Source organism: Lepisosteus oculatus, chromosome 25 (assembly GCF_040954835.1).
Source record: "Lepisosteus oculatus isolate fLepOcu1 chromosome 25, fLepOcu1.hap2, whole genome shotgun sequence".
Lineage (NCBI taxonomy): Eukaryota > Metazoa > Chordata > Actinopteri > Semionotiformes > Lepisosteidae > Lepisosteus > Lepisosteus oculatus.
The window spans coordinates 10479520-10507519 of NC_090720.1; the positions used below are offsets into that span (position 1 = coordinate 10479520).

At 41.1% G+C, this 28000-nt stretch overlaps 2 protein-coding genes across 5 annotated transcripts; one reads left to right on the forward strand and one right to left on the reverse strand.

The window, feature by feature from the left end:
- Positions 1–46: 46 nt before the first annotated feature.
- Positions 47–21797, reverse strand: ints11 (integrator complex subunit 11). 4 transcript variants are annotated; one of them, XM_069183693.1, is made up of 18 exons: positions 21747–21797; positions 21010–21106; positions 20412–20509; positions 19722–19795; positions 18599–18827; positions 17619–17717; positions 17110–17144; positions 16136–16274; positions 15498–15562; positions 14621–14810; positions 13900–13983; positions 11731–11820; positions 9919–10081; positions 8421–8531; positions 7693–7775; positions 6218–6360; positions 3816–3945; positions 47–207 (listed from the first exon to the last, which is right to left on the reverse strand). In XM_069183693.1, the coding sequence occupies exons 2-18, from the start codon at positions 21035–21037 to the stop codon at positions 142–144; spliced, it is 1827 nt and encodes a 608-aa protein (XP_069039794.1). In that variant the 5' UTR covers positions 21038–21106; positions 21747–21797; the 3' UTR covers positions 47–141. The 4 variants fall into 4 exon arrangements, with proteins under 4 accessions (XP_069039794.1, XP_069039791.1, XP_069039795.1 ...); XM_069183690.1 differs by lacking the exon at positions 21747–21797 and adding an exon at positions 21448–21601; XM_069183694.1 differs by lacking the exon at positions 21747–21797 and adding an exon at positions 21448–21600 and having other exon boundaries at positions 7693–7754.
- cptp (ceramide-1-phosphate transfer protein) lies at positions 21768–27993 on the forward strand. The gene is made up of 2 exons (XM_006641892.3): positions 21768–22086; positions 24148–27993. The coding sequence occupies exons 1-2, from the start codon at positions 21959–21961 to the stop codon at positions 24668–24670; spliced, it is 651 nt and encodes a 216-aa protein (XP_006641955.2). The 5' UTR covers positions 21768–21958; the 3' UTR covers positions 24671–27993.
- The last annotated feature ends 7 nt before the right edge of the window (positions 27994–28000 follow it).

Below are 28000 nucleotides of genomic sequence, written 5' to 3' on the forward strand. Positions count from 1 at the left end.
ATATTACTTCAAATGCAGACTAGAACAAGGAGGAAACAAAGAGCAATTCATTTTATTTCTTTTTTTATTGAAAAACAATGACCTTCTCACTACAAACACACGTCACACATCCAAGACAAGAGCAAATAACGTTTCATTCTCTCAGCTGCATCCTTGAGGAAGTCCTTTGCGCAGTAATGTTGACAAATAGCTGCCCAGATCTTCATCCTAACAGGAAAAAAAAAAGGTGAGAATGTACAGGCTTTTAAAAGTTTAAACGTACAGAAAATAAGATTGCCCTACTTCTTTCCTGAAAAAAAAAAAACAAACTTCTATGAACATTATATTTACACATTTTTAACTACAGCTATTTTATATGAATTTGTAACTGTATATTTTAGAGAAAAGCTAAATCAATTCAAAGAAAAAGATGAAAATCTTAGACACTCCTCCAAACTAGTGGAGCATGGTACAGACCTGGACCGTCATTTTAAGTTTGATGTTTGAGTTTTCAGCTTAATCCTGTCATCTGTCTCTGAGCCATCCACATGCTCTACTTATTGACAGAGAAGACTGAGATGTTTACATATTTTTTTAATAAAAACAAATGAACCAATTAATGTCGGTTCATTCATCCAACAATTTAAAAAATGTAAACTTTGGAAAAGAGTCAGGTAATTGTATAAATGGCTTGAAACGGGTAGAATCAGCTTGTTGTGTCTCTTTCCTATATATCATCACCAAAACCAAACTATGCATTGGTGTGAAAGCTGCTACCTCTGAAAACAGAATTCTCTCTCACATTGGAAGTCAGAAACCATGCTCAAAGAGTGTTGAAAGGTGCATACATCAGGCACACAGTCAATCTTACCACATCAACTGTGCTCGTCTGTCTGCAGTGGATACATTTAATCATTATTAGTCACTGAGCCCCCCGTAGATGTATCCACCCTCACAATTTCCAACTGGCTAGCCGGGGACTTTCTCCCCTTTCTGCTACAGTGGGGCACAGTCAACCCCAGCATGTTTTTTCCTAACACCTTGGTGGTTTTCACTCTTCGTGTGCCCACCGGCAGGAAATGACAAACAGAGTAAGGTGACAAGACGGCAGTCTCGGTACAGGAGGTATTTACTGGACAGATATAGTTTTGCATTAGTAACATACATTTCGTAACAGAAAGAACAATGCAGTTTTTGAAGGGGAGATCTGCATGAGGTGAAGCAGAAAACAATAAGCAGGTAGATGTGTAAAACCCAGTTGCCGTGAGCCAGTTTCTTGTCCTAAACCAGCTGTGTCCCAGTCAGGATGAAGACTATTACAGAACCTGCAGAAACTCTGCAGTGAGGGTCTGGAACTCCAGCAAACTTCACTGGACACCTGGGGGAAGGGCTCCTGGGTTGAAAATTCACTGAAGTGACTTCAATAAAATTCTGCTTTACAAGCGTAAAGTTAGATTGAGATAAATGTATCACTTCTAATGGGAATTTCATACCTATGTGTGATGGTAATGGGAAATAGACTAATTCTTTAATGAGAGAAGACATGAACAGAATTCTTGCAAAAGACAAAATCTGATGGACTGTTCTACAAAGCTAGACTATTGTAGTCTGATTTATGTAACTATTATGCTTTCAGACAGTTCAACAAATTCAGAGCTGTCAGTCATAAATCTGACAACCTGTCAATAAGATACTCAAGATCAATTTTGAAACTGCTTTGCAACCTGTTATTTTTGCTTCTTAGAAATGTTTTGCAAGTCATACCATGATTATGGTGAATATCTGCCATCATGTCTTGAAGGACTACAGTCATTGATATTTCGAAATATTTTTAAAAAGTAAAAAAAAACATTGATAGATGAGATTGAAATTAATGCAGAGATGGGGATGAATCCAATTCAAGTTTCACACGTATAACAATAACCCCAGGATTGAATGAATATAACCAAATACACTCATAAAAAGGATAGTTTAGGGGGTCAATTCCTTATGTATGTGAAATTACTGAAAAAGTTCTAAATCCTCTCAAAATTGATCAGTGAAACCAGTGATTCTGTCAACAAGAAACATGTCATGGTTTGGAAAAGAAAACATAATCAAAATAATCATAGCATTACTAGTCCACAGCTTCAATTTTTTTGTTTAATTGTCTTTAATTGTCAAGTAAGTCTGGTGGTTATTTTTATTTTTCTATATTTTTTTTTTAAACTGGCAACACTGCTCTTCTAAAATGAAATGCTTCATATATGAGTGAGTCTACTGGAATACTCATTTTAAGTAGTTATGTTTTTGGGGGGTGCTGGCTGCCCAGTATACATTCAGTATGCATTAATCTACAAAAGGCTGGGAAACACTAATCAGTTAGCTGGTGTTTTACACATGGTATCGATAAACTACATTACCGTTACTTGCGTCTTTAAGTAGAATAAACTGAATCTCCGTCATTTAATGTTTGCAGTTAACAGAAATGTGAGATGTTAACATTAGAAATACAGATACTATCTGAAACTGAATTAATTTATGGACGAACTGCATCTTGAAAGAGAAAATTCTACCAGTGTAACTGTGACATTTAATTAAATATCCTGTTTTCGGCGCTTAAAGGCTGCAGGAAAGAGCATAAACCAAGGTAAGTAAGACACTGTGCAAGATCACACAAAAAAAACATGAAATATTCAGTTTGATTAACCACAGCATGCAAAAGCCCATTTCAGCTCAGTCTGATTTAACAGAGAAATAAAAGTAAAACCGAGCAAAACCACAAATACAACAGCGTCCAGTGCAGTACAGACGACATCTTCAGGTGCTTGTGGTTTGAAATGTGTCGTGGTGCGCAGTGATGGTGATAGCAATTGTTTCGGGGTGCAAAACAGTGAAACTACTCCACTGTTCATGAATTAGGCAGTTTTAATCATAGTGAGCATCCACTTCTATTTTCTATACATGCACCACGTGATTTTACTTCTGATTTGATCTGTATTTCCCATGAACACTATTACAGAAAAAAGAGCTACTGTGCAGACTCACCAAGGAGTCAACTTAATGTTGCACACTGTGCTGAGGTGTTCAATACACAGTGCCCTACACGCTGTCAAACCCTGAAGTGATTACCCACCTACTGTGACTTCCTCCATCTGTTGCTGCAAGAGCAACTTCAGAGCCATTTTGCTTTCAAAGTGTATTTATTTGTAAAGATGACTGAACGCAGAAGCTGAACGGGCTACTGGGGATTCAGTTAGAAAATAAGCAATGTTGCTTTCACACTAACAGACTGGTGGACCACCAGGAGCTTTGCATGGTTCAAATTTAAGCATGACAGTGGATCCAGAGATGTCGGTCACAACTTAACTTAAAGTTAAAATAAGGGAATTCACTATTTCTTTCAGCGGGAAGTGTGAAACATTTAATTTTGAGTTTTCAGAACTTGCATCCTAAAATGAGAACTGCATTTTTTCTATTCACTTTTCCATCGTGCTAAAATTATGTGCGCTGTAGATAGTTGGGTTTAATTCAGCTTTCACAGAACAGCATAACTACATTTCTTTACTTTCACTTAATCCATCTGCGTGACGTGCATTTTTCAAATCTGCACTACTTAAAACAGCAGTTTACAGTTTACTCTGCATTGCAATAAAACGCATCATCCAGTCTGTCCAAGTATTATGTTTTTGCTCCTATTTCAATGGGAGTATGCATAAATCTGGAGGGCACTATATTTATAGAAATTAGAGATTTCTTTTATGAATCATACATATCTACCTTCAATGACTCAGATCAAACAGGCTCTTGGTCATTTGCATGCTCTCTGAAATGGATCCACTGTTCTGTGCTCTTACCTGATAGCTCCATGAGAGCAGCAGGATTTTTGTGCTGGGATCATCAGCCGTTGACGACACTTTAATGAGAATGGATTCCACCATCACAGTGCCATCTGGGAGGAGCTGGATGCTGTACTCTTTCAGAACGCTAGTGGAGAAAAGCACAGAAGTCAACAAGACATCATAGTGTGATCTCATTAAATCCAAGAAGCTAAGCAAGAGTGGGCCTGGCCATTACCGGGATGGAGACTTCTAAGGAAAATCAGGTTGCTGTAGTGTTTGTAGAGCAATAGGTGGCACTTTTTCCTCTGGGCCAGAATTGCTACACCAGTGCCCTGATACAGTAACCAGCGACACTATGCTGTAGGAGGTACTGACTTTCAGATGAGATGTTTAGACCTAGGTCCTGACTAGTCATTAAAAATTCCATGACAGTGTTCGTAAGAGTAGGAACATTAACCCCAGGATCCCACATTAATTCTGCCTTGGGATCCTTAAGAATCTGGCCTCCCTAACCCCACCCCGTTAATTCAACTGGTAAGGAATTTCTCAATTTTCCACATCACCAGATCGGTACGTTTTTTTAGGGCTACACAAAGCAGGTTCTCTTCTATATGTAAAGCACAAGTAATTTTGAACTGGATGTATTTTAATTAAAAAAGCTCAATGGCCGTCCATAAAAAGGCCAGAGTGAACCAGCTTACTGAGATCAATCTCAATTCAAAAATATAAAACAAACAACAGGGACTTCAGTGGATTGTATATGTATTCTAGACGTTCTCTAGTATAGCTAAACACATGAACTTGCTAACACCTTATCCTGGTGCTCACTCAGTTTTAATTGAATCTGGGATAGGAAGCTATCAGTCACTGTAAGCCTTCTGTTTCCAGCCAGACTTATCTCCAACAGTGCTGTGAATGTTAATACAAATCCATGATATTCACAGGACCCTGATTATGATAACAATATAACAGCATATATAAAATAATAACCAGTATAATAATCAGTGGGTGGAAGATCCACTGTCCAGACTATGTGCATTGAAACAAGATTAGAATATAATCTAAAAGCTGCACACCGTCCAGTTATTGTTTCACAATACTGCACACTTCTAGAATTACAGGTTCAAAAGATTATCAATATTTTTGTTTTAAGGTATGACATGATTACTTTGCAGGCACTTTCTTGTTCAATTTGTTCAGTTCAGCGTTGTTTTTTGCTGCAAAGCAATGCAAAAGTAACTGCGCTCTTTACTAAAACCTTCTGAATCATTTCACGTTCTTCAAGAACTCGGACTTCAGGGACAGAACGGTGCTGGCAATCAGAAGGATCACGGTCATGGTTCTGCAAAGATGCAGGTGCTGAGATACCGTGGTTTTTTCCTACCCACTATGTCACATGAAATTAGCTTTTAGCTTTCTACGACGTCCATCTACTGACTTTCTAACAGAGGAACAGGAGCCTATCGCAGCAATGGATAAGATAGGACACAGCCTGGATGGGATGTGGGTCCATCTCAGGGGACACACAGGCCCAATTGTCCCAGAAGCTTTAGAGTCCTACCTTGACTGGTGTGGAGCCACCCTGGGTTTATCTGGGTTTGATTTTAATATAATTGCTTACACTTATATAGTGCTTTTCTGGAAACTCCACTCAAAGAGCTTTACAGGTAATGGGGATCCCCTCCACCACCACCAGTGTGCAGCCCCACCTGGATGATGTGACGTCAGCCATAGTGCGCCAGAACGCCCCCCACACCAGCTCTCAGTGAGGAGGAGAGCAGAGTGATGAAGCCAGTTCATAGAGGGGGATTATTAGGAGGCCATGACTGGTAAGGGCCAGGGGGAAATGTAGCCAGGACACGGGGGTTACAACCCTACTCTTTTCAAGAAACACCTTGGGAGTTTTTAAGGATACAGGAGAGTCAGGACCTCAGTTTTACATCTCATCTGAAGGACGGCGCCTTTTTACAGTATAGTGTCTGCGTCACTACACTGGGGCATTAGGACCCACATGAGCCGCAGGGTGAGCGCCCCCTGCTGGCCCCACTAACACCTCTTCCAGCAGCAACCTTAGTTTTCCCCAGGAGGTCTCCCATCCAGGTGCTGGCCAGGCTCACACCTGCTGAGCTTCAGTGGGGCTGCCAGCTGTGAGTTGCAGAGTGATATGGCTGCTGGCAAAAGGGGGATCATTTTCATGCCAAAGACTTCAGCTGAGTGTTGCTGTAAGGTTATGTGACAGTACCATAGAGAGTGAGGACATACCTGATGACAAGAGTGTCCACCAGCAAATTACACTCCTGGCTCTAAGAATCCCTGCGTTTTCTTCCAAGTCCGCTCTTCGTTGCTCAAGCTAATGTAGCCCCCCTTTTGGAAACTCTGTAGCCCCCTTTTTGGAAACTTGGCAGAACGGCTCTTACCCTTTGAGGTGCGCATAGATCCTGTTGAGCGTGTCGGGGTCGCTGTGGGGGTCCTGCAGCTGGACCCGGCAGGTGAAGCGCAGCTGGTGCTCGCTCAGGCCCAGCTCCTTCAGGGCCTGATCGGGAGAGACCAGGCGCAGGCTCTGCAAAGGCAAACGGGAGCTCTGCTCACACTCTCGGCACAGGGGCGGAGACGCAACCGGCCTGAAGCACAGCCAAACAAAGGCGGTTCGGCGTCGGTGCCCCTTCAAGAGCTACGCAGATTAAAGATTAGAGAAGGGCTTCAAAGCCGATCCAAATAGACTAACGAGTATTCAAACCATGATTAATTGCTTTTGTACGCTGCATTTTTCATCCCAAAGAAGTTCACAAATGGAAGGGAGCCCACTTTATGCACCCCTGTGCAGCACCTACTATAAAAATGCTAATTAAATTAAAAGGGGATTCGCAAAAAAAGCATACCAAAACATTTGAAATTATTACCCTACAGATTAAATGTAATGCCGTAGAGAAGATTTTATGTGTGTTTTCTGAAATGAGGCACCTGCGTGTTTTTGTTTTACTCAGTGGAATCACGTCAGAAGCTTATACATCATGTCACATAATAGACAGCTAAAAGCTAATTTCATATCATTCCATCCATCCACTAGGAACTGGAGCCCAGCAAGACAGGTTACACAATAGACAGGACGTTGGTCCATAGTAGGGGACACTCAGACTCTAGGTCCAATCTTTTCAGTCATCAATTAACCTACCAGTCTGTCTTTAGACTGTGTGAGGAAACCAGAACACCCATAGGAAACCAGTGCAAGCGTGGTGAGAACATACAAACTCCACACAGACAGCACCCCAGAAATTGAACCCAAGGCCCCAGTGAAAACAACCTGACCTAATTCCATATCAGTTTTACCATATGTTGTAGATCCATATTAACAAATAGGACAACAAAACAATAAATAACATACACAAATTGATTTAGCCAATTTGCTTTCCTTTAAAAAAACAATATAAAACACTGCGACTTACACAGATCCCAAACAGAACTTTAAAAATGGGCAGAATGCCATCGTTTGGAAATGAACCAAAAGGTGAAGCACATCTTTAATGAGGTTTAATGAGCTGTCTTGAACGGGACAGTATAAAAAAAACAGAGCATAGCTACAGGACTGAAGAAGCAATTTTAATCAGTGATTTACTGGAGAGCCCCCTAAGGAACTGGATCTATTAATCACAAAGCTGCAGACAGAGCACAGCACAAGGCAGCAAGCCAGCTCTCCCATATTCACTGCAGAATGAACCCTGTGCCATCTCTCTTTCCTAATAGAGCACTTCATTTAAGCTCAGCAGTTCCAAAAGATCAACTAGGTAAGTGAAGCTTGTGTAGGAATAATTATCTACAGTGAAGGAATTTATGAAGGATAAAAGTAAATGGAAATAAAGCATGACCAGTTTTGCTGAGGCGGGCAGACACTTACATTGTCTTTCATGATGAGGGTGCCGTGCATTGCTCTGGGCTTCTTCGGGTCAGGTAAAGGGCCTGCAAAAGAACCGGAAGAGACTGCATTTGAATTTTAGAATGCAGTTGCCTCTCATCGCAAAGAATGAAACGCTGTCTACGAGAATGCAAACCGGGAAAGGTTATCCTTCAATGATGAGTTTAGGTTTTGGAATTCTCTGACAATTCTGCTTGCCCTCCAGCTCAGATAAAAGTCACAATAAACAGCCAATTCATCCAGTGCTTTACTGTGCTCACAGAAGAACTATTTCTTTGACACTGTGACAAGCCTGTTTGCCTTGCATTACGATAATCGCTGCTCATGATCATGATCGCCCATACAGCATCTTTATTCTACTTTCACACTTCTTAATTCGTACATTGATTAATGTTAGCCCTGCTGAATGGCACACAAAGAGGAGATCTATCTGCACAAACCAGCGACTTTTGATTAATAAATGATTACTGTGCCATTTAAAGGACCACAAAAGACAAATTGATATTTTATTCAATTCCACTAGCTTATAAAAACTTCTTGTAAAATAATATATGGTGATGACAATAATTATAGTGGGAGTTAAGTAATAACCACTTTAAACATGTTAATAGCTGGTGCATAACTGGTACTAATAGTAACATGAGGCCATACCACGTGCAATACTGAATCTGACTTGTAAATTTGTTTTAGATGTACTGCTGCCCTCTTACCTCCAAGACTGGCCTCCCTCTTTAGAAGATTCAGTGAAATATCTACAGGAACATTGGGATTGGTGACCACAGTGGCTGTTTCACCATTGGCTGGCATGAAGCAGTTTATACCTATCAATGAAACACACGTTAAAGCAAAGTGATCAATACAATAAAGCTCCTAAGATGTCTTTTGGAGCAAATCATAGTTACATCTGAAAATCAAGAGATGTTACTAGGAGCTAAAGAGCTCAAATCATCTGGGACAAACTACCCAGTCCAGTTGTTGAAATGGACTTTCTGAGAACTTTAGGAAGTGTCTAGATGAAATTCTGGAAACTTAACTTTGAGCAAGATGATTGCCCAGCCCTTGTTTATAAACTTATTTCTAAGCCTGCTGTTGGTAACTTGTGCCGTCTCCTTGTTTGTGTGGTGTTTTTATCTGCTTACTGGCAACAAACATTATTGGGACACCCAGGCAATACTGCTGCAATGGAACTGATTTCTTAGTGTTGTTCATGCCAGCAGCCATATCACTCTGCAACTCACAACTGGCAGCCTACTGAAGCTCAGCAGGTGTGAGCCTGGTCAGTACCTGGATGGGAAACCTCCTGGGAAAAACTAAGGTTGCTGCTGGAAGAGGTGTTAGTGGGCCAGCAGGGGGCGCTCACCCTGCCGTCCACGTGGGTCCTAATGCCCCAGTATAGTGACAGGGACACTATACTGTAAACAGGTGCCGTCCTTCGGATGAGACGTAAAACCGAGGTCCTGACTCTCTGTGGTCATTAAAAATCCCAGGGACCTGTAAAGTGCTTTTAGTGGAGTGTCCAGAAAAGCACTATATAAGTGTAAGCAATTATTAATTATTATTATTATTATAAGTGTTCCCAAAGGAAAGTGCAACTGAAGACATGATGTGCTGGTAATCATATCTAAGCTTCCAGGCAGCAATCATCTGCTATCTGCGCTTGTCCTTTCAGACTGATCACATGGTTTATTTATACTTTTTTAAGGAATTTTATTAGTTGAAAGTTTTAGTTTCTATTTTAAAGACTGATATACAGTATAACAAAACGCAGCGCTAATAAGTCCAAGGTTAAACAGATAGATGAGCAACTAAGCAGGCATTGTGAAAGACAAATGCATGCCAGAGCATGAAAAAACTTTGCAGAGGACGGAATACTGGGAGGCTGCTAGACAGTGCTGGGGCCCTGGGTTCAATATCTGGGGTGCTATCTTAGTGGTGTTTTCCCCATTTTCATGTGGGGTTCTTCCAAGAGTCCCAGCTTCCTCCCACAGTCCAGAGATGTACTGGAAGGTGAATTGGCATCTGGGAAGACTGGCCCTGGCGTGAGTATATGCATGTCTCCGTTTCTGTCTGTTGTGTAGACTGGCATCCCATCCAGAGTGTAGCCTGCCCTGCGCCCATTGCTTGCTGGGATAGACTCCAGCTTCCTCCCGACCCCGAGCCTGAAGAAGTGTTAGAAACCAGATACTTACTGTTGGAACAGATACTTACTGAACTCCTGCTCTATCTTCTCCTTGAGGAACTCCATCTTCTTGGCCTCCCCATGCACCAGGAGGACACTGCGGGGCTCAGCCATGCGGATCAGCTGCATTATCCCCTTAGCATCTGCGTGGGCGCTGAAGGACATGTACTCCACCTGCATCTTCACTTCCAGCTGCAGCAACCGAGTAAATAATAAAGCACCAAATTATAAAACAAAGCTTATATACTGTTCTGTCAGTGTTACCTACTGTACATACCACAGTCTCCTAATACGATCATTCCTAGTAAATACCCCCCAAAAACACTGGATTACATTCTCAGGGACTGATCGAGGCCTACTGAAGTTAAATATGTTGTGTTGTATATTGTGTTGTATTATATAATAAACATGCCACCAATCATGCATAATTGTCTAGTCATAGGCTTAGTTAATTGATAATTACTACTCTCTTAGAAACCTTAAACCAAACTAATTGTTTTTATACTGTGTTTGGCATTAGAAGAAAATTAAGATGCTCTCGTGCAGCCATCAAGTCAAGACACTTTAAATAGCGGTGCACAGTGCTTGCCTAAAAGTCAGCAAGGAAACTGTTAACAGAGATCTTCAGGGAGACGATGAGGGGAGTTCAGCCTAGAGATCAGTCTCAGGGCTCCTAGACAGAAACCATGATTTCTGGTAGAACGTCATTAAAACTCACTAGTTTTAGCTCACTATCGCTCATTTTGTTTACACTAATATTGTTCTCTGCTCACCAGTCTGTATTATGTTGTAAAGATACTCCACTTGGTTTAGTAAAGCTATGTACTTTATTCTATGAGGCGCTGGCAGAAGTTCTTACTGTAGGAAGAATCAAACTCTATGTTTCCCTGTGCGATTGCAAGATCATGTAACAGATTACAATTCAATTTGGATTTGGCAGTTTGGATTCCTCTTTCCTGGGACTTTAGATTTCACTGGACTACTCAGCAGCAGTGAATACAAGGGATTCAATGTGATCGATGATCTTAAATACAACTGTGTTCAATATAGACTACAGTAGTTGTCTATATTGTCCAAATGTTTAAAAAAGTTTAATTACTCATCATTTCCAAGAACTTTTCTTCACCATATTTTGAATGTAGAAAAGCCTAAAATTTTACCAAACTCCCCTGTTTCCTTAATTCTCATGTAAATATTTGCTTTGGGTGCTGGATGACTTTGTTGATGAAATAAATCAAACACGTGTCAATCTTGGGTGTTATTTGCCTCTCAGAATCCCTTTATACATCCTCAAGACCCACATGAAGCTCTGATCACATTCACTGGCCAAAATATGCACACAAAAAAAAATTAAAAAATCTAAATACGTTTTCACCAAACTGTAGCATCAGCCTCAAAATTAGGTCAGGTCGATCAAAATGTCACATATTAAAACTGATCATGTACAGTAAAATGCTTCTGATGTGGTAAGCAGAAGGAAATTTTGTTGGCAGCCCATTATGTGGAATGACCTGGTAGGTCTGAGTTATCAACCTACAATCAGGAAAATATATTATACAATACGGAACGAGTCTTTAATTTCCTTAGTAATGCATCACAAGCTGAACTGTTTAAAAAGAACCTGCTGTATTACTGCAAAACTATTGGTCATAGAAGACTGGGCAACCAATGACAGTTTAGCAGCTGCTACCAGCTTCCTCAGCAATTTCTAACAAGCTACAATACTCTTATTAGTTTTCTACAGTTAATATAAAGGCAAGCTTATCTAAATGACTAAGGCACTGGTACTGCTCTACTTATTTGAACACTTTTCTCCTCAGTCTAAATGCCTTCTCACTTACCACTTGTCTTCCCTCCATCTCCAGCTTCTTCTGCCCACTCAGGACCTTGTGTCCCACAGTGCCTTGCACACAGTAGCCTGGCATGATGACCTAGGACAATATTTCAGGCTTCATTCCTAAAACGTATTGGGCTCTCAATCACAAAGCAGGAACAGAATTACAGAAAGCTCAGCTGTTTACTGACCGAGATGACTGCAGTGAACAGATTTGAAGAAACGGGGTACATTCAGTGAGCTTCCTTAGATATAAAAAACTACTTATCCAAATAACAAAAAGAATTAACCTGAAAAGTTACATACTGTGGCGATACAATCCCAGTGGCCAAAAAGGATGATACCAAAAGGGAACAACTACATGTGAGGTTTTCTTTACGTTTTGACTTATAGACATGGTTTTCGCTGCTTATTATTAAGAACATGAAAAATATCACAAGAGAACGACAACTGGCACATCTACTTCATTTGAAAGCTATTAGCCAATTAATTCAAGGCTCTCTTGAAGAAAGTCAGAGTATCAGCTTTGAATACATTGACTTGTATCTACACAGTGATTTTCATCCCAAAGGATCATGAAGTGCTTTTTATACTGCAGGGGATCCTTTCCTTCTTGCACTGAAGTACTGCGACCGTCTGACAAGTTATTCAGCACATGGATTGAATCAGAACATCTGGAACCACTTTAGTTTTTTAAATGTAATCATCATCCATCCATTTTGCACCCACTTTAGCCAATTCAGGAGTGCAAGGCAGGGTACACCGTAGATGGGACACCAGTCCACTGCAGGGTGCACACAGACATGCACACACTCATGCCAGCGCACATTTTCCCAGAAGCCAATCAACCGACCAGTTTGTCTTTGGACTGTTGGAAGGAAACCAGAGCAGCTGTGTTGCACATGAACACGGTGAGAACATACAAACTCCACACAGACAGCACCCCAGGAATTGAACCCAGGGCCCCAGCGCAGTAAGGCAGCAATGCTGAACACTGTGCCACCCTGTTACCTGTTTGATAATCATCACTTTGTTAAACAACATTAAAAAAGTCTCAGGTTTAGGGAGTAAATCAATTAATTTGACGATCACCTTTAAAAAAAATACGTGACCAAGTCTTATCACGGCCATGTACCAACAGTCAGTCATTTCTCTGTACTCTCACAACAGCTTTCCAAGTCTCTTCTCACTGTTCTGTTCAGGTTTCCCTGGTAGAGTTTCCCTGGGTCCCTTAAACAGCATTTACTGATTTTGTAAAATAACATTTAGATAATTATGAACACCTAAAATGTGAAATGATCATTTTCAAAACTGTCTCATAAGAAATTTAATTGTGCGTGCTGTGTATGTTCTTCCCTCTGTGCTTTAATGAGAACCTCTTACTCCTCATTACCACTTTCAAACTAAGAATTAAGAAACACTTCCATCTAGCGACAAAATGCAGTTACCAGCTCAGGGATCTTAGATGAAAACTACTCCACTGACTATAACCATAAACTGGAATTTTTACTTTCTTACCCAATAAAAAGGAACTTTTTTTTTTCAGGTTGTCCAATTATTTTATGCAAAGGACAAAGATAATTAAATTTAGCTGCAAATGGTTTGGCCACATTAGCAATATATGCATTGCCTAGGATTTGTTTTCTATTACAGTTTAGTTTTACAATACTTCTGACAGGATTTTATTTTTTTTCCCCCGTGGATAAGAGAATAGTTAAAGTCTGCTGCTGTGTTTTGAAGAATGTTCATTTCTCCAGGGAAATAAGTTGGGTGCATCTAAAAACTAAAAGAATACTGAAGCAAAGAAGACTCGCTGGCAATATCAGGGTTTTCTCCATATAGAATGTCGTGTTACATGCAAGATACTAAAAATTCTCTATTCAGTTAGCATGCACAGTGTATAAGCAACAAATGAATCAGTGTGTGCAAACAGGACTTTCTAAGCAATGTGTAGGCCCAGCAAATTACCCACAAATAAAATATTAAGAACTGTGGCATTCAGATCTTGGGGACTTTTACAAACGCCTTCTGGTAGCAAAAGCTCCACTGCTCACGCCCGCTCTTTTGAGAAGCGCACAGATGGTGCTGATGAGGACTGACAGGAAGAATAAGGTACCGCGTGCAGGCGGGGAACACCTCTGCGTCTGCTCTGTCCAGATCGGGCCCTGTGACTCACCATATTCTTCTCGTTGCCAGCCCACTTCTTGAAGATCTGAAGAGACTGCCCGGCATGCAGCATCCCCGGTGTCGCAAACACTACCTGAGAAGACACGCCCCAGGTCAGTGTTTTCATTCCTGTGGGGGGGCTGGCTCTGCTGAATCCTGGCTTCCAGGAGGCACAGCGCCCTGGGCAGCTGCGACTGGCAGAGCTCTTCCTCGGCTGGGGTGTGGCACGCCTACCAGCTACCAAGAGAAGCAGGCTGCTCTCCTCCATATCAGCCCCCTCTCAGCGTCTACTGCTGCTCCCACAGAATTAACAGCTTTTGCCAGCCTTTTATTCAATGCATTTTAAAGATTAAGGAAATATTTTGCCCCCAAGTCTATAACCTGCATAAGTTTATTAATTATGCTGCTCATTTGAAATCCTTCTCAGCTACCGTGTAGCAACTACAACATAATGCAGTATGCCTAGAGCACTTAGGTTCTAGTTTTTTATTATTATGCTGGTGACAGCTAAACATATTGAATCTTTTTTTCGCCCAAATAACTCTAACTGATTTCTAATTTTTTAAAAACTAAATGTATTCAATTGGACACATTTAAAATATGACATGAAATGGTAGGTGTTTACAAATAAAAAAACAAACAAATACATATAAGTCTTTTGTAGGCCTGCCTCAAGCCCCATCATTACTGACAAAAAAAGTGGAAGTATTAAATTAAATCCAAGACTGTACCATGGGTCCTGGATTGTCAGCGTAGGATCGGTCAAATGCCTTGATGTGCTTGAACTCAAACATGTTCCTCTGGACAAACGTTTTTCGGATCTTCTGGTTTGTCCAGGTGATGAAGAGTTTGTAGTAATGATTGGCTTTCTCAGTCAGGCCAGTGGAGAAGTAAATGGGCGCCTTCAGGTTCATTCTCTCCCTATACAGAAGGAGGCACAGGCGGTGAGTGTGCGCTACCTTGGATTACGAGGTGAGACGATACCCTCAATTTCATGTTTCAGACGAAAATGTGGTGGTGAAAATCCGAAACTGCTCATGCTGAATTAAAACTTTACCTTCAAACTTACATATTCATTCAAAACTGCATGCTACAATATCTAGAACATGGTATTGGGCCTGCATGATATAATCAATCTCTGCCTTGTTCAGAGAAGGATTTCATTTTTTGCCATCAGCTGACCCAAGATTCAAGTGTCACGTATAAAGACAGAATTTGTCTGGTGACAACAGGTGAAATACAAATATCTTTGATTATTATTACGGTGGTCAAAGCATAGAGACCATATGGTCAAACCACGCTACTCATAGTGTATAGAAGTGTTGGTACTGTAAATGAATATGTAGAGTGATAGATAAATTGTAAATCATACATAGGTGTAATATGAACAAAATATTCTGTTGAATTAAATATGAACAAAATGTTCTGTTCTTGAATTTGTCATAAACCCCAGCTGTATTGAGCATATTCCAAAGCACAGCTGCATGCCACAACTCACAGAACGGTCCATTTAGTCAAATTAAAACAAAGGACTAACACTAAAAGTAAACAAAAAAGTACTGTATGGTCAAAACACTTATGCAAGTATATCCAAAACTGACTGCTTACCAGAATGTTTCTAGCAGAATGCAAAGCTCCTGAGCTCTTCCCAAAGCAAAGACGGGAATAAGGACCTGCAGAAATGAACAAAGAACTGCTTAACAGAGCTGTAGTGGAAACTTTTATGGTTAGAATAAAGGAGCCACAGAAAGTATTCTCGATTACTTAGTAAGGTCTTTATTCATATTGCAGTATGGGAAAAAGCCATCACCTGTCTGTGCAGAGAAGTGAAAGCTGATTCAAAAGCAAGCAGGGAGAGCCCTTGTTTTATATCTTTTTTAAGCTGATGCAACACTTCAAGGACAGGCAAAGCAGTAATTTCCTTATAGGTTTTTGCTTTAAGCAAAGAAGAGCAGTTATTCAAATAGTTTCTCAGACTCCCTTCTTCAAGCAGCAGAGATAAACTTTATTAAAACATCCCGTGCCCTTGACGAGTCACACTTTCTTCTGAGAATCCAGCTGCTTCTGCAGCACAGCTCTGTCTGTAAACAACATTTTTAGGATAAAACACTTTTTCTCAGTAACTTTCCATTACAGAGCCTTGCTCTTTCTGACGCAGGGCTGACACCCCATCACGGGTAGGACATTATTTTAAAAGTGAGGCCAAATAGTGCCAAGCAACTCTGCCAAACCACTACTGTGCAGACCTTTCCTCCTCGTTCCACTGTCTCGTGCACTTTCTTCAGGAAGTCTCTTTCTCGGCAGCGTTTGGAGTCTCGGATGGTGGTGGCGTACGTGGACTCGGAGATCATGATGTCGGGACGACACTTATCAATCCACGCAGCTCTGGGGGACATTGAAAATGGGTTGAAAATCACTGTGATGTTTAGTTTGCATGATATAATCAATCTCTGCCGTGTTCAGAGAAGGATTTCATTTTTTGCCATCAGCCGACCCAAGATTCAAGTGTCAAGTCCATAAGAAATCAGTGATGGGTAGCAGGACCAGTTCTATTTTCTATTCCTTTACCTGCGAAACCAGCAGATCGCGGGCACTTGTAAATGAAAAGGAAGTATCCCACACAGAAATAGAAGATCTCTTTTTAAAACAATATGGAATTAGCAAAATCTTTTTTTATCCAAACAATTTGGAATCACAAATGTCACAGACAAAGGTCTGCGACTCACCTTTTACAGCTATGGGCTCTGTACAGGACACAAAGACCAGAGGAACACACTCCTCTTACTTGCCCACCTGTCAGAATCCTGCACGATTACACCTGCTGCCAGCACAGTGCCTCTGTAGACAGTAGCCGGCACTGGCTGGAAGAGGAGTGTTCCCTATGAGGAAGTGTGTTTAAAGCCAAGAACAGGAGCCACTCTTTACCCAAAGGCTGGGGGGGGTATGGAACACGCTACCCAGCCATGTGGCTGAAGCCGATACCCTGGCATCTCTCAAGAAGCGTCTGGATGAGATCCTTGGATACTACCAAACTAGAAGGGCCCGACAGGATCCGATTACGACTTGGAGAAACTCACAGACACGGCCCCTGGTTTAACCCAACCATGTCTGCATCACGGGACTCTGGTTGCTGGTTTACTGGTTAAAAACAGATTTACCATTTTAAATCTAGCTTCGAAATTAAGAACTTAAATAGCCAAGAAAACAACGTGACACCTACCCCAAATGTCTGTCTGGTGTCATATTATAATCCCCCTAGACAAAAAAAAAAGTTTAGGTTTGACTCAGAATGTACAGGTTATTCACATATCTTTTTTATTTGAACTGTTTTACATAAAGAGTAAAATTAAATACTGTATTTGTCAAGTAAATCTTGAATATCTTCTCAAGACCAGTCTCATGGGTAACATCAAATAACTCTACTTAAAGGCAGATAGGAAATTATTTTGGTGTGTAAACAGCATCACAGTCTTACCTACTTAATTAGACATACAATGTGTGCTCCAACAACATCATGTTACAACTGTGTGTATCCCTACAGTTTATTACGCTGAAGACAAGTTAATCAAAGACACAGAAAATCAATTAGCATCCTAACTTGCAATAGATGATCATACACTTTTAGATGCAGGGTTCAATTATGTTGAGAGAAAAAAGTGTACACGCACTATGCAAGTTATTCCCTTAAGTAACACATAGGCCACAGGAAGACTTGTGCTCTTTACTTACAGTGTAGACCACAGACTCTGACCCAACTTTAATCTGTACCATGGCAGCTCCCAATACGTGGCCTGCATAGTAGGCTTTAATCTCCAACTCGTCATCCACCTACAGACAAAAACCCTTATATAGCACCGTTCCCTTCACATGAACATGCTCCATTCTTAAGACAACAAACACCAAAATGTAATACATGCTTCTTTGCATTACTATAAGTATCAGAAAAAATCTCAAGGTATTCAAGTGTTTAAAAACTGTGCACACAAAATCTGTGGATAAGCATGTTCATGCGGTCTATGTGGGTCCTAATGCCCCAGTATAGTGATGGGGACACTATATTGTAAACAGGCACCGTCCTTAAGGATGAGATGTAAAACTGAGGTCCTGACTCTCTGTGGTCATTAAAACTCCCAGGGTGTTTCTCAAAAAGAGTAGGGGTGTAACCCCAGCGTCACGGCCACATTTCCCATTGGCCCTTACCAATTGTGGCCTCCTTATAATCCCCATTTATGAATTGGCTTCATTACTCTGCTCTCCTCCCCACTGAGAGCTGGTGTGTGGTGAGCATTCTGGCGCACTATGGCTGCCGTCGCATCATCCAGGTGGGGCTGCACACTGGTGGTGGTGGAGGGGATCCCCATTACGTGTAACTGGCTTTGAGTGGAGTGTCCAGAAAAGCGCTATATAAGTGTAAGCAATTATTAATTATTAATTATTAATTATTATTATTATTATTATTATTATTATTATTAGGAATCCCTTTCGTAGATTAAAGCGTTAAAATTTGCTGCCTTTGGTTTACAAAGACTTAGATTTCTTTTAGAGGTACCCAAGATGAACCACTTTGCTTGCAATGAAGGTTGGCAAAAATACTCCCAATGAACTGAAACAGTTGTTTTTTGGTGGGCAGCAAATGAAACCGCTCAAGTGAAAATACAACTTCCCAAGTCGGATTTCTGCAAAGTGAAAATCGGCAGTGAAAAGGTCACCTGGACTGTCTGATGGAGATTTATGGCCACCACTTTCTTCATGCAGTCTTTGATCATCTGCGAGGTGAAGAAGTTGGTCTCTCCCTTCTTGTCCACGGTGATCTTCCGGAAGTCCTCCAGCAGGATTGGGCAGATGGCCTTGGTGGGGTGGGTCATGTATATAGGCCCATCGTAGCCCACCATCTCACTCATGTAGGGGAGGGCGCCACAGTGATCCAGGTGGAAATGGCTGAGAGACAAAGAGCGGAATATCATGTCTCATCTTTATCAAAACATAAAGCACTTCCTGGGCAATAACAGAAATGAGCTTCCTCGTTTATCTCTTTAGTATCAATTTGGTATACTTCACAAACGTTTGTGGACGTTTAGTACTTTCGAGCTTTCAAAACCACCGGGTGTTTATCAGTTCTGGTTCTGCACAACTCAAGGAACATGCCAAGCCAAAGGACTTTAAATCAACAATCTCGGTGGCATCCGGTAAATGGGAATAACTGTGCAACCTGTAAAGCCTCAGCTATGTTCCAAACACTGGTCTCATCTATGCCACTCTGCCAACTCCCAGGCATGCTCAGTTCCCACCTCAAACCACACTGGCGCGTTCATGCAATATTAAAAATGAGACAATAAGTTCCTAATAGACACTATAAGGGCAGGGATAATTCACACTCAGACAGCTTCCCCATGAAACAGTTCACATATCGCCATTCAAAACCTCACTATAATCACACACCACCCACAAAACATTAAATAGATTTTGTGTCTTTGAAGTACATTCTTTGGGAGCTTAAACAATGAAGCGAACCAGCAAAACACTCCATTTTTAACAGCTATGCACAATTTCACACTGTTACGTTTGTCCTTAATATGGCTGTCTTTAGGATTGTTTAGATTTTTTATTTGCTTCGTCAATACTGGCTGTAAACATAAAGGCACCAATAAAATAAATGCACCGATATACTCATCAAGTGAAAAGGTTACATGGAGATCCTTAGGAAGGCATAGATCTTGGTCCTCAAGTGCTGGATTCCAGCAGGTTTCAAAGTGATCTTTGAATCAACATTGGACTTGAAAATTTCCAGACTTTGGATGGGGTTAAATGTCTAGAAAATTATAAAGGTCAAACCTTATGATGACACAATCCAGAAACTCTGTTAGCCGTCCGTTCTGTGTAATGTAGGAGAAATCTGGGAAACGCCTCTGATAAAACAAACAAAAGATACAATAGTTTGCGATATTGTAATATTCATCCATCCACCCTTGTTCTAAGCCACTTCATCCCCTACGGGGTCACAGGGGAGTCAGAAGGTATCCCAGCAAGCAACGAACACAAGGCAGGATACAGCCTGGACGGGACACCAGTCCGTCACCGGGCACACACAGACACAAATATGCACACGCTGACACCCAGGGCCAATTTTCCCAGACCCCAGTATGTCTTTACACTGCGGGATGAAACCAGGGCACCGGGAAGACAGCCACACAAACCAGTGGAGAACATACAGACTCCACACAGACAGAACCCTAAGAATTGAACCCGGGGTCTCAGCGTCGCAAGGCAACCACTTCACCAATATGTCTCCCCAAAACATTTTAAAACTACAATAAATAGAAATAGCTATTAAAGGGCCCTAACTGAAACAGAAAACAGGACATTAAACACTAAGGCAAACATGAAACAGAACTACATAATTGGGTGATAAAAAGAAGTGTATGCAGTCAAAACGTCAACAAAAAGAACAATTTCCTACAGTGACACAATTTCACAGGGAATGTTATGTTAAGACAAGGTGATCCACAGTTCAAAACTGCTCACGTCATCATTGTATCCCATGTGCATCCCACAATCCAGCATGACATTCTTGCCACCAATGGAAACCAAGATACAGCTTCGCCCCACATCCTGGCCAGCACCTGCAAGACAGGAAAGACGTTACTTCGGGCAACAATCCATACGCACTACTAGGCCACACAAAACTTGCAGAGGGAATAAGGGCAATGCCGATCGCATAAATGTTTTATTTCAATGGTAGTAAACTGCATGTTAGATATGCAATCTACATTAGCACAAGACACGTCTGCACCCACCACAGCATTTCCAAAGGCAATACACTATATTGGTCTCTGTGGGGCTCATACTGTAGGTGTACTACATTCTGAGTCTGACAACACATCAATGAAGTAGAACTTAGGTTGACCCAATGGTTTCAAAGTGTTATAGTTATTCGAAATTGCTTCTGCTGAGATTCTGTCATTTCTTCTCATTCTAACTCCGCTGAAGTATGAGCCAGAGTACTGTAAAGCACTGTTGTACTTATCTACAAACTCACAGGACCGTTTCAAATGCAGGACAAACACGGATATTACTCAGTGAAGAACTATATCACTTACACCGTTTGCTACTGACATCTTACCTAAAGGAGTTACTTTTATCTCGGGCATCCTGTAGAAACGCTCGCTTTCTTTCTACCGGCGTGATCACGGTCAGTTGTTGCAAAAGATTGTACCCATCTGCATGAAGGGGAAACCACAAGTGTTTATTTTCAACTTAATGACGGATAACCATCATTCATTGGAAATCTAAAAACCACCTCAATGCTTCACGCAGCATATGCAATTAGATTCAATCAGGCATCAAGTCCTTTCACCTCGGGGACCTAGCAAAGGCTTAGTTGGAATATGTAAAACAACAATTGAGAACGAAAACAAGAGAGAGAACCACAAATTAATACATTCAAGTAAAAGGATTTAAAGCGTTTAACTTCAGAATCAAACATGATTCTAAAACGTTTTCCAGTTTAAAATGCTATAAATTCCATCAGAGATCTTCAATGCATAAGTAAATCACTTACTTCGACGTAAAATGACGGGTATGAAAATGTTATCACCTTAACAATGTTCAAGTCTGGTTTTCTACTAGTGGGGTAATCTTTTAAAAAAATCAACTTCATCTGCTGTACGCTGCCATCTTGTATGCAATGACACCCACCACGCGATTTCTCTTTGATTGACAACAGCACAGCCCAATCAGCGTCAAATACTAGAGCAGTTGACAAACGATGCACAAAATGTAACCAATAGAAACAAGCGGAAGGTGGGGTAAAGAGATTTACTGTTCGGTTGAGAAAGCAAAAGATAACACTCCGGTTACCGTATAAACCAGTGAAGAAGCGAAGGCTGTGTGTGGAGATGTGAGATCAGCTGACCGTTTGCATGAAAGTAAAAAAAAAATCTGCCTTTTTTTTGTAAAAAAAAAAAGAAAACATCACAAAGTTACTTCACGTCTTCATTTATGTTCACATAGATTTACGTCAGCTGATTTTTCTTGTCAAGCTTGGTGTGCTTTCCTGCTTCCGGGTAAACATGGCTGATGTGGTGGAGGACCAGAAATTTAGTTTGAAAGAGGTGCTGGACACTTTCCAGTCCTGTCTCACAGACAACAAGGAGATTTTAATCGATCAGTACGTGGCGGGGTGGCGAGGACTTGTAAGGTGAGTCTTCCATGGTGATTTCAGGTTTAACTAGTGTTTGATGTTACTGTGTTAAACGGCCAGAATAAATTCGGGTGAACTCTGAAAAATAATTGTGAAAACGTTTCTATTTCAAACATCGGATTAACTTTAGTTAATTTCTTCGTAGCAGTTGTCAAAACTATTTTTTTCTAAAAATAGGACTCTAAACGGCTGGGCGTGAACATTAAAACATTTAGTACTTAAACGGTTTTAATTTTTAATTGTCAACGTATTCTAACTAATTGAGCGCAGGCAGGCAGCCAGTCAGTGATGTGAATATTGCAAACGGAAACGATCTGTTGAACGTTGAACACAGTAATCAATGGATAAGTCTACATTTTGACACTTGATTAATGATTAAACTGTGTTTTAATTACCCCGACAATTAAACTAGAACATCTGTAAATATTATTTTATATCCAGATGATAGTCTATATTTATGTCATTATATTTATATAATGACAGTTTAGTAGTGGAGAGACCAGCAGCAGAGATAAATGGATGATTTTTGGATGAACACTCATCCTCTCAAGCATGCATTGATGAGCCTAATGAAGCAGCTGTTTTTTTTTAAAATAAAATTTAGGTCGAGATGAAGTCAGACCTGTGTCCCATCTATCCAATTCAGATTCTGAAACCTGCATCCCTTCATCCATTTTCTAACTGCTTTATTCAGTTCAGGTTTGCAGGGGACCCAGAGCCTATCCCAGCAAGCAACGGGGACAAGGCAGAAGCTCCTGGAAACCAAACACAGACAAACACACATTCACACCAGGGCCAATTTTCCCAGAAGCCAATTCACCAACCAGTATAATTTTGGACTGTAGGAATAAACTGGAACACCCGGAGGAAACCCACCTGTACACAGGGAGAACATACAAACAGCACCCAAGGGCCCAGCCCTGCAAGGCAGCAGTGTTAACCCCTGCATCACCACGCTGCCCTACTTTACACCCACTTAATCGAATTTCCTTTTTAGTTAATGTACTGTATAACCCTACAGTATATAAATGTATACATGACAGGTAAACACTACGTGACAATGTGTTGTAAAGGGTGCTGTACAGAAAGGGGAGTTCATTTTGCAGTTGAGGTAACAGGCTGAAGCCTGCTGCTGTCATCAGGGTCTCGCCAGCTGGAGATCCTGATCCTGTCTGCAGCGGGGAAATACAGAAGAGGATGCCATCCAAGTTCTTTCATGCCTGCGAGACCAACGGTCGACAGCATCATTAGCCAACAGTATCGGAAATAGAAATTGCTACTGTATAAAGAAGCAAGAATCCTCTCTTTAGCAAGACAAGCCAGTTGAAACGATCACTGGTGAATGCCTCTTGGCAGGGTCATCATTGTTACACAGAGAGCACAGCAGGGAGAGAGAAAAGCATCATTGTTGAAGTGCAAAACAAAACGTGACAGTGCTAACCAATGCACCAGGCACACCAGGCAGCAAAGATTTAATCATATCATTGAGAAACGCCCTTAGCCTCACAGGTTGAGGGTTTCAGCTAACACTGCAGGTTAGTCTCCTCAGGGGCTGCTCTGGGAAAGTTAGGTTTGGTGAAAATACTGCAATACTAATACCGATTGTAAATGGAGTATTTCCAGGGAGCGAGTTTGAATATTTACCTCTTTTTTTTTTGGCAACAGTTATTCATAAACGTCCCTCTCCTCCTGGCTGTAAATGGCTCCGACTTAAATAAAAGCATTTTCTAAATGCATAGTTATTTAAATAAGTAGTTCAGGTGGGTAGCTGCGTCAGCATGCGTAGGCTGCAAATGGGACAAGTAATAGGTTTATTCCATGCTGAAAAAAAGAAGAAAGAAAACGCAACGTTTTGGCCGTGGAGCCTTCTTCAGGTGTGAGGGTTGAAGAACCCTGAAGAAGGCTCCACGGCCGAAACGTTGCGTTTTCTTTCTTCTTTTTTTCCCCCAGCATGGAATAAACCTATTACTTATTTAAATAAGACCATCAATAGATCAAACTAGTGGCAACGAAACCTCAGTAGCTTTGTCTCAACCTTCTGCACGTGGTCTCTTCAAGGTTCATGAACAGCCTCGGCACCATCTTCTCCTTCATCTCCAAAGATGCCGTCGGCAAGATCCAGATCATGGCCAACCATCGCAAGGGCGAGCACGGAGAGCAGTACGAGACCGTCCAGTCCATGGTGAAGTACGAGCTGGCCCACGGGCTGGTGGACCTCACCAAGAGGGCGGACCACCCCGAGTCGGGCTGCCGGACCACCCTGAGGCTGCACCGCGCCCTGCGCTGGCTGGAGCTCTTCCTGGAGAGACTGCGGACCAGCGGCGAGGACGGGAAGACGTCTGCCATGTGCGCGGAGGCCTACAACGAGTCCCTGGCTCACCACCACCCCTGGATCATCCGCAAGGCTTCGCTCATGGCCTTCTGTGCTCTCCCCGGGCGGGCCACCTTCTTCGAGGTCATGAACGTGGGCACACCTGACCAGGTGGTGACGATGCTGGGGGAGGCCCTGCCCCTCATCGCCGAGGTCTACCAGATCACAGAGGAGCTGTATGCCAAGAACAACCTGCTGGACTTGCCTTAGCGCAGGTGCAGCTGAAGATGAACCTGGAGATGGGACCACCGCTCTCTTTCTTGCAGACCACTGTTTTCAAGCACATTCTGGACAGTGCGCCTGTTTTGTTTTTTTAATCACACTCAAATACTACTTCGTTTTTTGGGGAATTGTTAATTTTTCCACTGCGCTAGAATTGTGAGGGTTCAAGTCGGATGAATATGGCTCTTAAGTAACAAAGAAGTGGTTTTTCCAGATCTTTGTTTTGCAGGGGAAGAACTGATATTTGGTGAATGGGTGTCGCCGCTGGTACCTCACTCTTGATGATGGAGGTCATCCAGAGGTGTTGGGAGTCTGGATAGTGATGTTTCTGTACTATATATATGCGGTGTTAGACAGCTAGCTTCCTTAATGAGCTTCTCAAGCACACAAATGCACCTCCCCTTTTATTCAACATCTTGAAAGGCGGTGTCAAAAGTTCATACTTCTTGTTAAGTTTGGGAGGATGAGCAAAAGAAAGTAAAATTTACAGGAATGTCACTCAACGAGAGTTATACAAATGTGTAACATTTTTTGAAACCACACTACATGATTTTATAACCAGTTATTCTATAACACTGATCAAAGATCAGAACGTACTCTACTTCTGGGCTATAAGCGTGCACCTTCTGTAGAGTCTGTACAGTAAAAAAAAAGATCCCATCATGATTAAAGGCCACTAAGAATTCTTTATAATTCTTTAAGAATTCTTGCACTGACAGCCTTCAATAAGTAGTCTTCCACCACGTTTTTAATAATTGTGGAGGTCTGCTTCTGTGGAATCCTTCCATAAATCCACTAGATGCATAAACCATCTACTGGATATATGGATGGGTGGGTACCTCAAAAGCAAAATGGAGACCTAAATCCTAAATCCCACCCTGGGGCATTGGTGCTATTGTACGTTAAGGCAATCTGGTTTGAGAATTTGAATTTGACGGATGGGTCACAGCTTTGATTTCATCTGGACCTGAATCTTCTTTTTAAAAGAGCTACTTCATGAGACTCAACCAGGAAGGACCAATTTTTTTTTTTTACTTAAATGGAATGAGGGGATTTGACCTTTCAGCTGAAAACAGTTAAAAAGACCCCATCATCCTGATAAATCGGAAAGTTAAACAACTAAACTGTCCCTTCTAGTCCTTTCTAGCGCAGGCGCGTGGGACAGCCACTTCTAAACCCGGATCCTGAATGTTCCCTAATCCTCCCCCCCCCCAGTGAGGTTGGCTGGAAGCTGAAATGAACAAATCAACAGTTGCTTTTGCCAGTGGTCACAAGCAGTAACATCTGCCCCTATCCCCTTTGAGTAGAATTAGATACAGCCGACTCTTGATCAACGATACATCACTGACGTTTCTAAAAAGTAAGTGCTGCTTTAAAAACAAAAGGCTAATTGAATGGGACAGAAAAGAGTAATGTATTTTAAACTTGGCAGTGATCCTCGCTCCTGGGCCAGGAGAACCAATAGGATGTTTTTGTTTCAATCTACCAAGGCTTTTAGTGAGTAATTGAATTATCAGCTGTTCCAAGTCTTTAGTCATTGAGGGGTTTAGGTTCCCTGATGCAGGGGAGTAAATCTAGAGGCACTGGGCTGAATATTTTGTGATCTCTAGAACTGCAACCTTTTAAGAAGTCAGCACTTTAAAAAGCCATATAGGACTAATGAACAAAGCCTCTTAAAGAATTGCACTTATTACGTGTTACAAGTTAAGAGGGAGTCGGCTTGCTTCACAGACTTGTCGTTTTCTGGTGTGAGCATATGAATGCGTTTGAAAAAACGCTGAAAAGTTGAGTCATCTTTTATCACTTCTGAGTGTGACGTTCTGAAGGAAAATGTTGTTGTTTACATGGCCAACAAAAACAAAAAAGGCCTGGGATTTTTTTTACATAGCTGGAATAAGCTGATTCCATATGGAAATGTCTTTGTCAAGAAAAGGGAATTTGCACTAACAATTTTAAATGTTTGCATCCGTCTCTGCATTGTATGGTGTCTTTGGTACTGCAACAATATGGGAAGAGTATTATGGACATACTAGTAAATATAAGATCAGTTACATTTGATTGTGGGTTCAAACCTTAAAAAGTTGTCTTTTTCCCCCATCTTATGTCTTTTGCAAAATTTAAAATGCCACCCCGTGTAAAGGGAACCAAGAGCACTGGTCAGTCACTCGAACTTCCCTCCCGTCTTCGTCTCCCACTTGAATTTAAAGTGAGGCACATCCTTTGCTCTGTAAAAATCTATGCGTCAAAATGCTAAGCATGATTTCCTCATCGCGCGTTATGCATTATTGACCTTATGCCAGAAATCCCAACAAAAATAATAGGCTACTATTTCATTTAAAGAAATCTAGTGTAATGTACATAGTTTAAGAGAGATTTTTAAAATTGGGATCTTTTGCCTCCCCTGCTTTTTTTACGGCAATATTTTAGATTTTTTTTGTGAAAGTCTCAATTTTAAAAGTCCTTTTTGTGGATTTTGGTTAAGAGATTTGTCATGTTGCATGAAAGGCCAGAGCCTTTTTAAACAAAGGACGTTTCCTTTATGTGGGGTCTGTTCAATCGACTGTTTGCACTTGCTACCAATTTGAATTGTATTACAGCAAAAGCAACCTATGGGTGTACTAATTTGTACTATAGCGCATTTCACCAGAGCCCTCAGCAAATTATCTTGCTCAAGGATACAACAGCAGTGTTGCAATTGTAACAAGTGTGATTTGAATATGCAAGTCTAGAGCCCCACCCACTGTTGTAACTTTAGTTATTTTCCTAATCTTTTTCTGTTATATTTGCACTTTTCTCTTGACATTCTATGCCCTATGGTGGGGACTTAAAGCAGAGGTTTAGGATTAGATACATGTAGGACTGAATTTGTAGCCCTTAGGTCTGTTCTAAAATGTTTGTACTATAAACGGGCAACTATTTTACAGGTTGAAAACAAAGTGGGCTGTTGAACATCAATCAAAATGAAGATGCTCCAGTGAATGGAGAGAATAAGTTTAATATTTAAAAACAGATTTTTAGATTTATCTCTACTACAATAGTATTTGATATAATTCAGAATAATATTCACTACAAGTCTAATTACACTGTTTTAGGTTTTGGTGCATGGTTATTAAGCTGCAGTATTTGCAAAATTATTTTTTAGAATTTGATGTGGTCATGAACCACGTTTGCATACTGGTAAATTTATATACTTTTGGGGCTTGAGTTCAAATTGCTTAACTTAAGAAAAATATCCTCAAGAAACAAGTTTGTAATGTGGAATTCTCAATTTAATTACAAAAAAAAAACAATAAAAAATGTTTTTGCTGCAAGCATGCT

What these genes read in the sequence shown, in the direction of transcription:
- ints11 (XM_069183693.1), bottom strand. Translation starts at nt 21,037, where the DNA reads ATGCCCGAGATAAAAGTAACTCCTTTAG. An exon ending in ATCTCCATCAGACAGTCCAG is followed by an intron (nt 17,718 to 18,598) that starts GTGACCTTTTCA and finishes TTTTGTCTGTAG; the next exon opens with GTGGATGACGAGTTGGAGAT. An exon ending in ATTCTGCTAGAAACATTCTG is followed by an intron (nt 14,811 to 15,497) that starts GTAAGCAGTCAG and finishes CCTTCTGTATAG; the next exon opens with GGAGAGAATGAACCTGAAGG.
- cptp (XM_006641892.3), top strand. Translation starts at nt 21,959, where the DNA reads ATGGCTGATGTGGTGGAGGACCAGAAATTTAGTTTGAAAGAGGTGCTG. An exon ending in GGGTGGCGAGGACTTGTAAG is followed by an intron (nt 22,087 to 24,147) that starts GTGAGTCTTCCA and finishes GGTCTCTTCAAG; the next exon opens with GTTCATGAACAGCCTCGGCA.